The following is a 13,161-nucleotide window of genomic DNA, read 5'->3' on the forward strand; positions in this document are numbered from 1 at the left end:
CCTTACAGCGCAAAGCATGCGTTCGATTTGTGGAAAGCTTTGCTACTCAGCCATGCCTTCCGTACGGCGTACGCACCTGAGCAAGTTATTTCCGTCCGCGCTGAACAGACCCGTGGGCCGAATGATGGAAGTTCGGCATCGGGGGCATCTAAACTTAAGATCATTCCCTAAAGTGGTTGCTGCTGGGTGGGGGATGGGGTGAGTGGTCCCATGGACCACTTGCCAAATAGTCGCGCAGATAGGTGTTTGGGTACAGCCAATCTGAGCAAAGGATATCCCTACCCGACCGAGACGCTCTTTGATGATTGTTGGTACTTATGATGGTTGGATGACTGATGATTATGATGGCTGGGGAGTTCTGCAGAAGATAGTGGGTTCCCAGTGTTGCCAAAGAGGCCGCGGTAGAAGTTAAGGTTACTACCTAGTAGCAGACCAAGTCAGCACGAAGTTTATCAGGCCCCGGCTTCTTCGGACGGCACCTGCCCCTTGGCCGTAGGAGTTCTTTAACTTCAGAGCGTGAACTAAGTTCCTGTCAGCCAACCTCTGTCTGCTCTTGGCACGGACACCAATGTTAAGGTTCGCCGTTGTCAAAAAGAGAAGCGTAGACGAGTGATACCTGATCTTTTACTAGATGCAGTATCGCCTGATAACCGGTCTTAGTGAGACCATGGAATGGATCCGGTCAAACCAGCCCCCGTACCAGACGTCATAGTCTTATGGAGAGCACCTTTGAAGTTTGGAGATGCAGAAGCCAGCATGGTGATCGTGAGAGGAGAGAGAGAGGGAGGGACTGAAAACTAAAGATTAATCAGGCACATCATTGAGGAGGGGAGGAGACAGGTAATGTTGGTCATAGGTTTTCCATTATTACGTAGCATGTCCGCCAAAGTAGGCATATATTACGGTAACTCGCAAGTAAACCCCAAAGTGGCCTGTCACGGGACGATCAGGTCACGGGTCGGCAGGCTACGGATGGTCCCAGGGAAGACGACCTTCTGGAAAACATTTGCCAAACGCGGCCTGAAATTGGAACCGGCTCACATGAACGTATAGTCCATTGTCTATCTATTACTATATATCACAATAATTTTTGTCTATCCTCGTCGCTAAGCGCCAAATATCCCCCCATCTATCTTCCGAACCATAGTCGTAGTGGATGCCTTCTCGGCATCTTGGTCCCCCACATGCCGATGATCAGTGGAAATATGGACGTTAAGCGATGGGGTGCCCAGCAAGTTATGTACAATAGTCAAGCGGACACCGTTATCAGATCAGTCCGCTAGTGGCACCTGAGGTGCCGTGAAAGGAAAGAAAGTTGATCAAGAGAGTGTTGTCCAAAAAGAGAAAGAGAAAAAAATAAGGGTTTCTATACAAGCGTTGAGAAAAATGAATTCACGGAGAAAGGAAGTAAGTATCATGAAACAATCGTGTCCTTCATGGTTCCGGGAGTCGGCCTTCTGAAGTTTGGGCCTTTTTGGACTCCCAATACTCAGGTGGTCGTGTCTCACGCTCCACCGTCACCGTCACATCCTGTCGGATTCTGAGGGCCCGTTCGGAGCCGTCCTCGCTGGGCTCGCGATCTTCGCTCGGCTCCAGGCTGACTTCCGAAATAGTCTTCTGGGGCGCAACAACGGTGCTCTGGTTGTAGTTGTGCATGCTGTATTCGCCAGATTGCAACTGACTGTGGGGACCGTAGTGACGAAATGCAGATCCCTTACTTGTCCAGGGACCAGTCCGATACCGTTCGGTGGTTCCTCGTCGTGACCCTCCGGTCCAACTCTTGAGCGCGGGGAACACATCGCGAAGGAGAGACCAAACAAGGGGTAGGTTGGTGACCAGGATAGCTACTGTCGCTTCCCGGAAATACCAGTTCATGTAAACATAGGAGATGAGAGAAGGAACGAGACAATAGAGTTTGTTCAGGAGGGCTGCGACAATGACGAAGATTCCCATGCCAAATAGGATCAAGAGAATCAACTTCTGCTTAAGAGGCACTCGAACTTGAACCATAAGTGGGAGGCCAATGATAAGCATGAAGACGTCCGCAGATATTGATAGACATCCTTGAACAATTTCATAGTACTGATATGTCGAGCATTGGTCTATACAGACATTAGTGACTGGCAAATATTTCTCGCAGGGCTTATCGCTTCGACTGACCGTAGGGAGTAGGCACGGCCCAGTAATTCGATAAAGGCCGGCAAATTAGGAACAAAGACAATTCATTGCCAACGAAGCCGAGGGCGACATAGACAGCGAGATAAGTCACCCATTTTCGTTGGCGTAATCCTTCGCTGGTAAGAATGATGTTAGGCTGGAGAATAGTGCTTGCTAGGTAGAGAATCATACGTGATGCGGGCATATATAACCAACATGCATGCCTTCATGGCATAGATAGCAAGGAGGAAGGAATGCTCCGATACAAAGACCCATTTGCTTCCCCTGACACGATCCGCCTTGATGGCAGGCGTTAAGTGCTTTCTATCATTCTCATCCATCAGGTTTGATCCGCCTCCAGAGGCGACTTCATTGAGAGCGACACATAATAAAGTATACCAGACCACCGCGAATAGCATCAAGTAATCATCTGCTTGAAGGTTCTGGTAACCTAATCGGCGTATTCGTGCTACGCTATACGAATGAGATGGTCAGTAAGAAAGACTGAGATGCACGGTCATCCGCAGAAGATATCTCTGGGTCTAGGGAGCTCACAATCGTAGGATGGCCCCCAATACTCCCACGCTGTATAGGGCCCATGTCTCTTTTGCGAAGCTCGTCGCAAAGGCAGAGTCTAGGCTCGCCATCTCACTCGAGTGCAGCCTAGAGGAATGCGATAAGGCCGGTCAATTGAAATCACCTGAGGGAGGGGGGTACATATGCAGGGGCCAAAAGGGACATGAGCCGATATAAAAGGATTCACGCACATATTGCAATAATAAGGTTCTAGGGCCGGCACATTGGCCGAGGGATGATGCGTCCGAGTCAATCAATCAGCGATCCAGATTTAGGTATAAGCTGTCCACATAGTAGCGATAGGGAAGACAGGGTAGAGGAGATGAAAGAATCCAGGAACGATCCTTGACGATGCGTGTGCATCGGTGGATGGGCGAATAGTATGGACTCGAGCCGGGGCCGGGTTTATCAACCAGACTAGTACCAAAGAGTTAACACCCTCTGAGGACAGAAAGCAGCGCATGGGGCACAGCAGCAACACCTTCAGGGTTAGAGCGGACAGTGCCCGAATGGAAGTAAATCAGACAAGCGGATCCGTAGTGGCCCAAGTCGGCTGCGGGGCTGTAGCTAGACTCCCACTACTTCCACTACTACTGTGTACAGTAGTAGGCTACTAGTACTGCTTACTGCTTGCCTCTGGATGGGTTGTCTCCACGACGCCAAACTAGCAGGGATTAACGTGGGGATCCAAGGTTCCTTGCGAGGAAGTAGGAATATTGAATTCGAGCTGGCCAAAAGTATACCATGGACACTTGCCGACTTCCATCCATTCCCATTCGTCCGGTACCTGGGCCTTACCAAGCATTGTTGCTTCCTTTCGGGAAGAGAAGGTATTATTGGAGTGACAGTACTAGTACTATGCTCATGAGAATGTAATTATTTTTCTTCTTTCTTTTCCCCCAACTCCAAGCACGGTGAGGAGTGGCCAATATGAGGGGCATATATTTGCCGCCTGAATCATGGAGCAATTGTTCGCAGGTACGAACTGGAGCGATCGACCATCGAACCCCACTTCCACTGCTGCATACGTATACTGTGCGACTCCTTTGAACCTCTGTGTGTATGCTGATAGGTGTTAAATATTATGAAGTATGAACTCAGCACAATATACTCGCTCGTAGACATAACCCACCCGATATCAAGTGCGACAGGAAACGGGGGAAATTTGAGCGAAGCTAATTATACCGTTGACCACGCCTAAGTACTAGACTACCGAAGAACGTGCAATTTAATTCACAAAGGCCAAAAACTCCACCAAACGGACACAATACAGTTGTGTCACCCACCAGCCTGCGTGTATTTATTTGATTTTCTGCGGTGGGCTCCCGCTAGTGGCAACTTAATTTGGATCAGGGGCCCCACTTAGCCGTGAACTTTAATGTGCCCCCCCTCCCCCCCTTCCTCCACAATTCAGCCAGTCAGCAAAGACAGCGAGCCTGTGCTTCGATATTGCGAGCCGGCCAGCTCTCTTGGCTCTTTGCACATACCAAGACGGAAGGGATGGTTCCATGCCGGGAAAAGTATTTAAGCATTTAGCTAGCTGAAGCCTATGAGAGAAAAGAGAAAGAAGGCTCGGCCCATCCTACAAAGTAGAACTACTCCAATTTCGTGGTACTACTACAGTTTGTAATGTCGAAAAGTAGAAATTTTCATCCTGTTGCCTTGGTCGTGTGAGTCGATCTCGAGTAGATCCTCCTTTAACCCGCCAGGGTGTCATAGGGCCATGGGCCCATTCCATCTCCCCCGTGGAGTAGGCGATCGGTTATGCCCATTCATAAATCTCAAACCACTGGCTGGTGGGTTGAGCCGTATTTTCTTAATTAATTTTCCATTTAGCCACTCACGAATAATCTCTGCGGCGAATTATTTGTGTTTTCTACGTCAACATCTGCGGCTTTAGCTGCATCATGGACCCGGCAGGATCGGGCTAGCCTCGGGAAAACCAGGGCTATTAACGAAGGATGCAAGCGACACCATCTCGTGGTGGATTAACCGAGGAGTGGTACGCAATTGAGTAGGTGTTACACCGGGAGCTTGTTGTTCGACTTGCTGCTGCTGCTGCTGCCTCGAGCTAATCAATGCTACCTTAGTCAGGGGTCTGTTAGTCCTTTCAGTAACCATCTGGACGATCCGAGTGTCCCTGAATCTTCGAGTTCGCTCTATTGCATGGCATGATCCTGATGGATTGTGTACGTAGGACTTTGTACGTGCACAATATATATGCGAAAACTAATACCTTATCTATCAAGAAGATTATGCATTCGCAGGTCATCCCACCCTGCAAGGTACCCCGCGCTGCGTGCTGTAGGCTTACTCTCTATCCACCCTTCTAGATCCCTCTGAAACTCGGATAGTAAGACCACAACCCAAGGAACCCCCTAAAGATTAAACTTCAGCTCAGTATAATATGCAATATGGCTACCCCCAATTCATTCTATCAATACACCCCTCGTATCCGTTCAAAATCCCCCTATACTTTCGGAATCTGCCCGTGAATGACCTCAATCTGCTCTAACAATAAATGTAGCAGCCCTCGGAAGCCCCGAAGGAAGGCAACCTAGTTTCAGACAAACCATGCCTATATGCGACATCACCACCGACTTGGGCTGCAGGGTGGTGTTTAGACTGAATCCTTCGATCCAATCAAGGCGATGGACACGATCGATTACCAGATCGGTGAACCTAGACGATTCTTAACTAGCAGGGATGTACTATATTAAACTTTGGGGGGTTACGCCAGTCAGGGTGAAGGATTTCGACTGGGCTCAGTTTTAGTCGGAGGATTATTAACAAAACTTGATTGTGTAGTGTGGTTTCATTTGACCAAATCCACCGTCATCAAGAGTATGGTCCGTGTTCTGGAACAGCGGGATTCTATCCCGCTGCAGCTACGCCATCACTACCATTGTTTTGGGTGAACTATTAACCCAAGAAAAGGGCCGTTTCGCATCACTCCTACGCTATTAATTAGGGGCCGTTGATGAAGGGCTAGGGAGACTCCCGGTGTTTCTCCGAGTAGATGGTAGATGGGTTTCATTTTGCAAGAGATCCTTCGATCTATATTGAGTGAGAAGACTATCTGAACGCTAAGGTGCGAAGTGAGACAGCTTATTGTTTCTAGGAGAGATCAGCTTCGGTTCTGGAAGAAATGGGTTCTCACAATGTTTAATGCCCGTTTGATTGTTCTAGACAGTAATTGCGCTAATAAATAAAAAACGGGACGGAAGTATGTCGCTGTCCGTTCTTCCAAGCCATTGATTCAGTCATACTACTACGCCACGAAGTACTACGTTAAAGAGTTGGCCAGACCCTTCGGAAAATACAACTCAAGCTGAAGGGCTAGTTCTGTGGTAGCTGAGTCCCCCCTGCCCACTAAGCACCCACGTCCTACCTCCGGCCGAGCCGAACGAACATCCCAAGTGTAAGCGCTGCGCCAGGCTTACTAGTTATAGCGTGGACTTCTTTCGGCGCACTAGAACGTTCAAGGCTAAAACCCCGCGCCTATGGGAGTTTCAGCGTCATCAGCTCAAAAATATGAGAACTAACTATCTCAAGTTTGTAACCATATCACAACATGTGAATAATCGCCATGGATAATGGGAACCGAAAAAGTCAGTGGCATTGTTTGGTTAGTCTAACAGAGAACAAAGAAAGTCAAGCCCACGGTCGGATGGATTCGTGGCGCGATTTCCACAATCGGAGGGTCTCCACTCTTCAGGGCTTGGCAACAGCTGTGGTTACATGGGGTTTTTTTTTCTCGGTGGCATTAAGCAGACGGGGCTATGAGTGAGTTACTTCCACATCGAGGAACCTTACAATGAAGAAGAATATCCCCCGAAGGTAGGTACCACTGCAGAATTTGCCGAGTATATTGGGTCTAGTATAGATAAGAGATATCACTGTGTCACAGGGAGTAGAAGCAGTCTGTAAGCTTCTATCAAGTTTATAATTCTCTAATCGTTGTATCTTATCAGGGCTCCTTATTAGATTAAAGTGAACAGCCATGAGTAGTAGATAAGGCATTCTGTTCCACTATCCAATATGCCTGAACTTCGCTGTGAAATCATCCACCTCTGACAATACACTCGATTGTCACTCCGATACACCCACCTGCGGTCTTCAGTACTACTGTACATATATCCAAGCATGATCTCCAAGACCTCTTAAGAAAAGCACAGATGAAGTCGGATACCCCATTGTGGGGAAAAAGACCTGTTCACCTGCCATCCGGACTCCATCCCATCCAAATTATGATCGCACACTTAAAATCAACCTCAACCACGAGGGGATCAGTGGATTGCAGATGAAGGTATATCTGCTACAGCTCCCCCTTTGGGAATGGTGTCTCTCCGCGTGCTGCTGCTCTTAGTGACCGGCGGGAGCCAGTCAGAAGCCCTTCCCGACCCGCTCCCGTCCAGGTTGGCCACCACTAGCCAGTCTCTTCAGGCAATGATTGGACTGTTTCCCTTTGAGGGTTCCAGGATGCTCCACCAGTTGGAGAACCACCGGGTCTGCTAGGTCGGTCTCATACTGTCTACTCCCTGCTGTATAGTGAGAGAGAGGAGGGTGCCCTGCCTGGGTCCTGCCTGTCTTTCCCCAATCAACTATAAACTGGGACTCATCCCAGTGCTGCTCACTTCCCTGATCTTCATACTCCCTTTTCTTCACGGTCTTACGGTCATCGGAGGAGCAATGTCGAGGCCTACGTTCTACTGAATAATTCGAGGCTGCCATTTTAATCGATACCCGCAAACTTCAGTCATTCCTTCGTCGGTCTCTATACACTATTGCTTTCGTCGCCTGGATTCGTTTACCTCAAGCACAAGAGCAGTCTTTCGCTGATTAATCTCGGAAACAATCTCTCATTTGTACGCCTCTATCGACATATACGTCTTGCCGTCTCGTCTCTTCGTCTCCAAATCCAGTTTCAATCTTCTGCGTATCCGCCCCGTCCATCGAAATGGCCGCCGAGAAGGAAGTAGAGAAAGTTGGAACAGCCGAGGCTGGGGATGATTCGACTTCGATCGAAGTGGTCAACGCCTCAGGTCATCGTCAGGAAGTCGAACGGAACTTCAGTCTACTGAGTATTTGCGCTGTCGCTGTTACGACTGGAAATACATGGATTGCTCAAGGTGGCAGTGTGGTATGCTAAGCTAGCCTCGACGCTTTTCATACTTATGGTAGAGTAAATCAACTGACAGTATCTTCTTAGACAACTGCACTGAGCAATGGAGGACCATCAGGTGTTATTTACGAATTGTATGACGCCACTTAACCCTGGAGGAAGGTCCAAGGCCATGGCTAATCATGATTCTAGTATTGCTGTTTCAGTTTGCTACTGGCTTGTTGCAGCATCGATTGCTGAACTGGCATCTGGAATGCCTTCTGCTAGTGGAGGTATGCTCCTCTACAATCACTGATCATGACTTTGTTAGGTTGCTGACAGAACTCCCAGTCTATCACTGGGCTTCGATCACAGCGGGAAGGTACGGACGTGTTTGCGGTTTCTTCGCGGGCTTTTGGAACTCGCTCGCCTGGATTCTCGGTGCTGCCTCCATGTCCGCTATCCTAGGGCAGCAGACTGTCTCTATGTATGCCCTCATGCATCCTGGCTTCGTCCCTCAGGCATGGCATATCTTTGTCAGCTTCATCATCTGCACGTGGCTTTGCTGCTGCATCGTCCTTTTTATGAACCGGTTCCTCCCACATATCGGCAATCTTGGAATGTTCTTCATCTTGGCCGGTGTGTTAATCACCATCATCGTGTGTGCGGTCATGCCCCATGTTAAGGGCTCAGGCTATGCCACAAGCAAGGATGTCTGGAGTAGCTGGGAAAATGATACCGGATATTCTAGCCAGGGCTTCGTTTTTGTTGCCGGTATGCTCAATGGAGCATACAGTGTGGGCACTCCTGATTGCTCGTCACACCTCGCGGAGGAAATTCCTAAGTAACTTTCCCATCATGACGATAATATCTTCGGTATACTAATGATAAACAGGCCGAGCCGTAACATTCCCAAAGCTGTTCTGGCTCAGATGGGCGTCGGCTTCATCACCGGTATCTTCTACATGATGGCCATTTTCTATTCAATCACCGATCTCGACGCAGTCATCAATAGCGTCTACGGATTCCCCCTTGCCGAGATTTACCGTCAAGCAACAGGATCCAGGGGCGGTGCAATCGGTCTGCTTATCGTGGCTTTCATACCCACAGTCATCACTTGCGCTGGTTGCTACATCACTGCTGGTCGCACCTTGTGGACTATCTCTCGTGACGGAGCAACTCCTTTCTCTCGCTGGCTCGGACATATCAACACGCGGATGCACAACCCCTTCAATGCCACCCTGGTATGCGGTGGCATTGTCACTATTCTTGCTTGCATCTACGTCGGATCCACCACTGCCTTTAACGCTTTCGTTGGCTGCTTCGTGCAGCTGTCCAGTCTCTCGTATTTCGCCGCCATCTTTCCGCATATGCTTACTCGCCGGTCCTCGTTCGCACCTGGTCATTTCTGGATGGGCCGTATCGGATATTTTGTCAACCTCTTGGCATGCATCTACATTCTTGCCTTTGTTGTGATCTTCTGTTTCCCTTACGCCCTGCCCACCGATGCCGCTTCGATGAACTACGCTAGTCTGATGACTGGAGGCTTGACGATTTTCGTGGCTGTCTGGTGGCTTTTCCGCATGAACACCTATGAGGGGCCCAAGTCTATTCCTATGACCGACAAGGTGATTGTGGCCGACGCGGACTAAGCGTTGTTAGATTAGGATGATGTTTTTGACTTATGAACATAAGGCGCATCAGACCGAGCAATATTGTTGGCCTATCACTCAACGCTGTGCTCTATTTGACGCAAATATATCTAGAATAATATTTATGAGCTGTATATAATCCTGACACTGATCCGGTTTGGATACAATGCGTTGACCTCCGTGGGTGGAAAAACACCGTGCTGTGGAACCAAAGATCATGTCAGAAACTTTCCAAAGCTTCCATAAGAGACTGAATCCAATGTAGACAATGTAGATGCTATAACATATAGACTCCACAAGGCACGGCATGTCTTACTGCCGTATTAGGCAATAAGTACTGTATCATCACGTGATGTCGCGACACCCGCGCGTCTCGAGGCTGTCGCGTGCAGCAAAGACTCATCAACTCCACGACGCAACTGTCCAGCAGAAAGCATCAGGAGCCATCAATCGTGATGGTTTTCAAGCCATTCAAGCCTCCTTCGATGAGGAAACCCCTTCAGCCTACTGTTTCGAGACCAGCTGTTCCAACTGAGACTTCCGAGGCTGACGGCCCTCCAGCTAAGAAGCCGCGTTTACAGCCAGAATATCCGGCAGATGTTGAGAACACCACTCCAGCCGCTGGACGATCGCTGAAGCCTGTAACTCAACTCAAGAAGGATGTGGAACCCTCAGCGGAATCAGTAAGCCCTGGCGATGTCACTGGAGATAGGTATTTCAATGTCCTATGGTACGTTCAGTCTATCTTGTTCTACTCGGTCCTTACATGATAGCTATGTAGGCTAACGAGCTGTGAAGGCGCAAAGTCACTACGAAGAAAAATAAAACGTGGGATGGCGACGGTGTCCTGACAATACGCGATGGCTACGCCTACTTGCAGGATGTTTCCGGAAGAGACATGGGACGGGTGATATATGGCTCCCGACTCGAACCCGGTGTAATGCTATCGATCGGAGGCAAGGAAGTGGAAGTCGATTCCGAATTGTCTAAGAAAGAGTACTTGTCTGGTCGTCAGTACCTGCAAGCGAAAAAGGCGCCACCTCCTTCGACAACACCGCCTACCAAAGCATTCGTTCCTGTTCGAAGCAGTACTGGTACTTCTGCTTCGACGACTGTTGCTAAGAGTCAACCTGCAAAGCCTAATGTACCAACGCTCGCCAACCCTGCTTCGAGGAAAGGAACGGTCACTGGCACGTACAAAAGGCCGTTGTTGGAAAGCACTGTTTTGCCACCCACACCCTTGGAGAAGCCGGTTCCACGCCATGATCCTAGTCAGCCTGGAGCGCTGGTCATGAAACGGCCGGATTCGGTGCCAAAGGGGAAACAAATTGTTGATGTTGTCGTCGATCCGTTTCTGGCTAAACATTTGCGACCTCATCAACGCGAAGGTGTTCAGTTCTTGTATGAATGTGTTATGGGAATGAGGTCCTTCAACGGTGAAGGGGCTATTCTAGCAGATGATATGGGTTTGGGGAAGACCTTGCAAACCATAACCCTCTTGTGGACACTTCTGAAGCAAAACCCAGTACACGATAATCCCCCGGTTGTTAAGAAAGCTCTTATTGTTTGTCCGGTCACTTTAATCAATAATTGGAGGAAGGAATTTCGCAAGTGGCTTGGAAATGAACGAATTGGAGTTTTTGTCTTCGATGACAAGAGGAAACGGCTCACTGATTTTACGAGAGGAAGGGCTTACAGTGTGATGATTGTGGGATATGAGAAGCTCAGATCGGTGCAAGAAGGGTTAGCCAACAGCAATGGGGTCGACATCATTGTTGCCGATGAAGGTCACAGACTGAAGACGCTTCAGAACAAGAGTGGCCAAGCTATCCAGTCCCTGAATGCGACAAAGCGAATCATTCTATCCGGTACACCTATTCAGAATGATTTGAAGGAGTTCTTTGCCGCGGTAGACCTTGTCAACCCCGGCGTCTTGGGAACTTTCAAGTCGTTTGTTAGGGAATTCGAGGGCCCGATCGTCAAGAGCCGACAGCCCGAGGCCACTAGAAAGGACATAGAGAAGGGAGAGGCGAGGAATGAGGAGCTCCGAGAGCTCACCTCCAAATTCATGCTTCGAAGAACAGCCGATATCCTGGCTAAATATCTCCCTCCGAAGACGGAGTATGTGCTATTTTGCAAGGCGACGCGCACGCAAGCGACCATCTACCAGAACGTCCTCGCCTCCCCAGTCTTTCAAAGCGCCCTCGGAAACTCGGAGAGTGCTCTCCAACTTATCACTATCCTCAAAAAGCTCTGCAATAGCCCATCTCTGCTTACACCCAGAGATGTGAATGAGAAGCCCAGCGAGACCATCGCCGCTCTCTTATCCTCTTTACCACCGAACCTCCTACGCCACTTCACTCCCTCATCAAGTGCCAAACTCCGTGTCCTGGATCAGCTACTCGATGGTCTACGCACAAAAACCTCGGAGAAAATAGTCCTTGTCTCCAACTACACTTCTACCTTGAATCTACTAGCAAACCTACTCACGTCTCTCTCCCTCCCCTTTCTCCGCCTGGATGGCTCCACCCCCGCGCAGAAACGACAATCACTGGTGGAGGACTTCAATCGCCTTCCATCGAACCTCTGCTTCGCCTTCCTCCTGTCCGCAAAAGCTGGAGGTACCGGGCTAAACCTCATAGGTGCCAGTCGACTCGTCTTATTCGACGTGGACTGGAATCCCGCCACCGACATCCAGGCCATGGCACGTATTCATCGTGATGGCCAAAAGCGTCACTGCCGAATATACCGCATCCTCCTCAAGGGCAGCCTCGAAGAGAAGATCTGGCAGCGTCAAGTAACCAAAATCGGGCTTGCCGACAGCGTCATGGAGAAGAGGGACAGCGTGGCCCAGTTTTCGCGGGACGAGCTCAAAGACCTGTTCCGTCTGGACGAAGAAAGCAAGTGCCAAACACACGAGCTATTAGGCTGTGACTGTGGAGGTAACGGACAACTTGTCCCACCAACAGCGACTGAGAACGAAGACGAGGAAGACGATCACTCATCCTCGAGCTCCCTCGAAGACTTCCCCGATCTTCCTACCCTCATTAAAGCCTCCCAAGTAGACATGGAGAAGCAAGAGCGCCTAATCCGATCCAGATCCAGATCCCGACCCAAAACTCGCAGGTCAAGGGCGGGAACCAAAATCGAGGGTGACGATGAAGACGAAGATGAAGACGACAACACCGAACCCGCGAACCAACAAAAGAACCGAATCCAGCAATCCCTATCACAATACTGTCACATAGACCCCGTCCATCTCACCGCCACCGATACAGATACTGCCGAACAACTCGAATCAACCATCGACGACGATGTGCTCCTTTCTTTGCTCAAAGATGAGGACGGTAATAGAATCGAATACGTCTTCAAGAAGGCCAGTACAGCAGCAGCTGAGCCTGAGCCTGAGCCTAAGACGAAAGAAGATGGCAAGGACGGGACTCTGGCGTCTTCTTCGGTTGTGGTTATTCCGGATTCGGATTGATTCATATATCGACTTCCTACGGTACACATACACGTATACACATAGAGGCGCATACATACCGACATACATATAGTATAGTTTATACGAATAGATGCATGCATGGGTTAAGTGAATCTTAGTATATTGTGTATATAGAAGTATGCAATTGGAGTCCCTATTTTCCATTTCTTGATACTACGGACTTGTAT

The 13,161-nt window shown here is 49.2% G+C and overlaps 3 protein-coding genes across 3 annotated transcripts; 2 read left to right on the plus strand and 1 right to left on the minus strand.

Moving 5' to 3' along the window:
- Positions 1-1,020: 1,020 nt before the first annotated feature.
- On the minus strand, positions 1,021-3,538 carry BO85DRAFT_472762 (uncharacterized protein; the record flags this gene model as incomplete). Its single annotated transcript, XM_025662578.1, has 6 exons — positions 1,021-2,102; positions 2,161-2,294; positions 2,350-2,631; positions 2,713-2,820; positions 3,368-3,429; positions 3,521-3,538. 6 exons carry the CDS (start codon positions 3,536-3,538, stop codon positions 1,435-1,437), a joined length of 1,272 nt encoding a protein of 423 aa, XP_025510333.1. The 3' UTR covers positions 1,021-1,434.
- Positions 3,539-7,693: 4,155 nt separating this feature from the next.
- Positions 7,694-9,665, plus strand: BO85DRAFT_524467 (putative choline transport protein; the record flags this gene model as incomplete). Its single annotated transcript, XM_025665417.1, has 5 exons — positions 7,694-7,876; positions 7,946-7,992; positions 8,051-8,130; positions 8,189-8,681; positions 8,733-9,665. 5 exons carry the CDS (start codon positions 7,694-7,696, stop codon positions 9,487-9,489), a joined length of 1,560 nt encoding a protein of 519 aa, XP_025510334.1. The 3' UTR covers positions 9,490-9,665.
- A 251-nt stretch (positions 9,666-9,916) lies between these two features.
- Positions 9,917-13,144, plus strand: BO85DRAFT_431792 (DEAD/DEAH box helicase). The gene is made up of 2 exons (XM_025658347.1): positions 9,917-10,219; positions 10,288-13,144. The coding sequence occupies exons 1-2, from the start codon at positions 9,945-9,947 to the stop codon at positions 12,971-12,973; spliced, it is 2,961 nt and encodes a 986-aa protein (XP_025510335.1). The 5' UTR covers positions 9,917-9,944; the 3' UTR covers positions 12,974-13,144.
- The last annotated feature ends 17 nt before the right edge of the window (positions 13,145-13,161 follow it).

This window comes from Aspergillus piperis (genome assembly GCF_003184755.1).
Source record: "Aspergillus piperis CBS 112811 unplaced genomic scaffold BO85scaffold_32, whole genome shotgun sequence".
Taxonomy (NCBI): domain Eukaryota; kingdom Fungi; phylum Ascomycota; class Eurotiomycetes; order Eurotiales; family Aspergillaceae; genus Aspergillus; species Aspergillus piperis.

Bases quoted from the DNA above. Each gene is read 5' to 3' on its own strand.
- BO85DRAFT_431792 (XM_025658347.1), top strand. From the start codon at position 9,945: ATGGTTTTCAAGCCATTCAAGCCTCCTTCGATGAGGAAACCCCTTCAG. The intron at 10,220-10,287 runs GTACGTTCAGTC...CGAGCTGTGAAG, and splicing joins AGGTATTTCAATGTCCTATG to GCGCAAAGTCACTACGAAGA.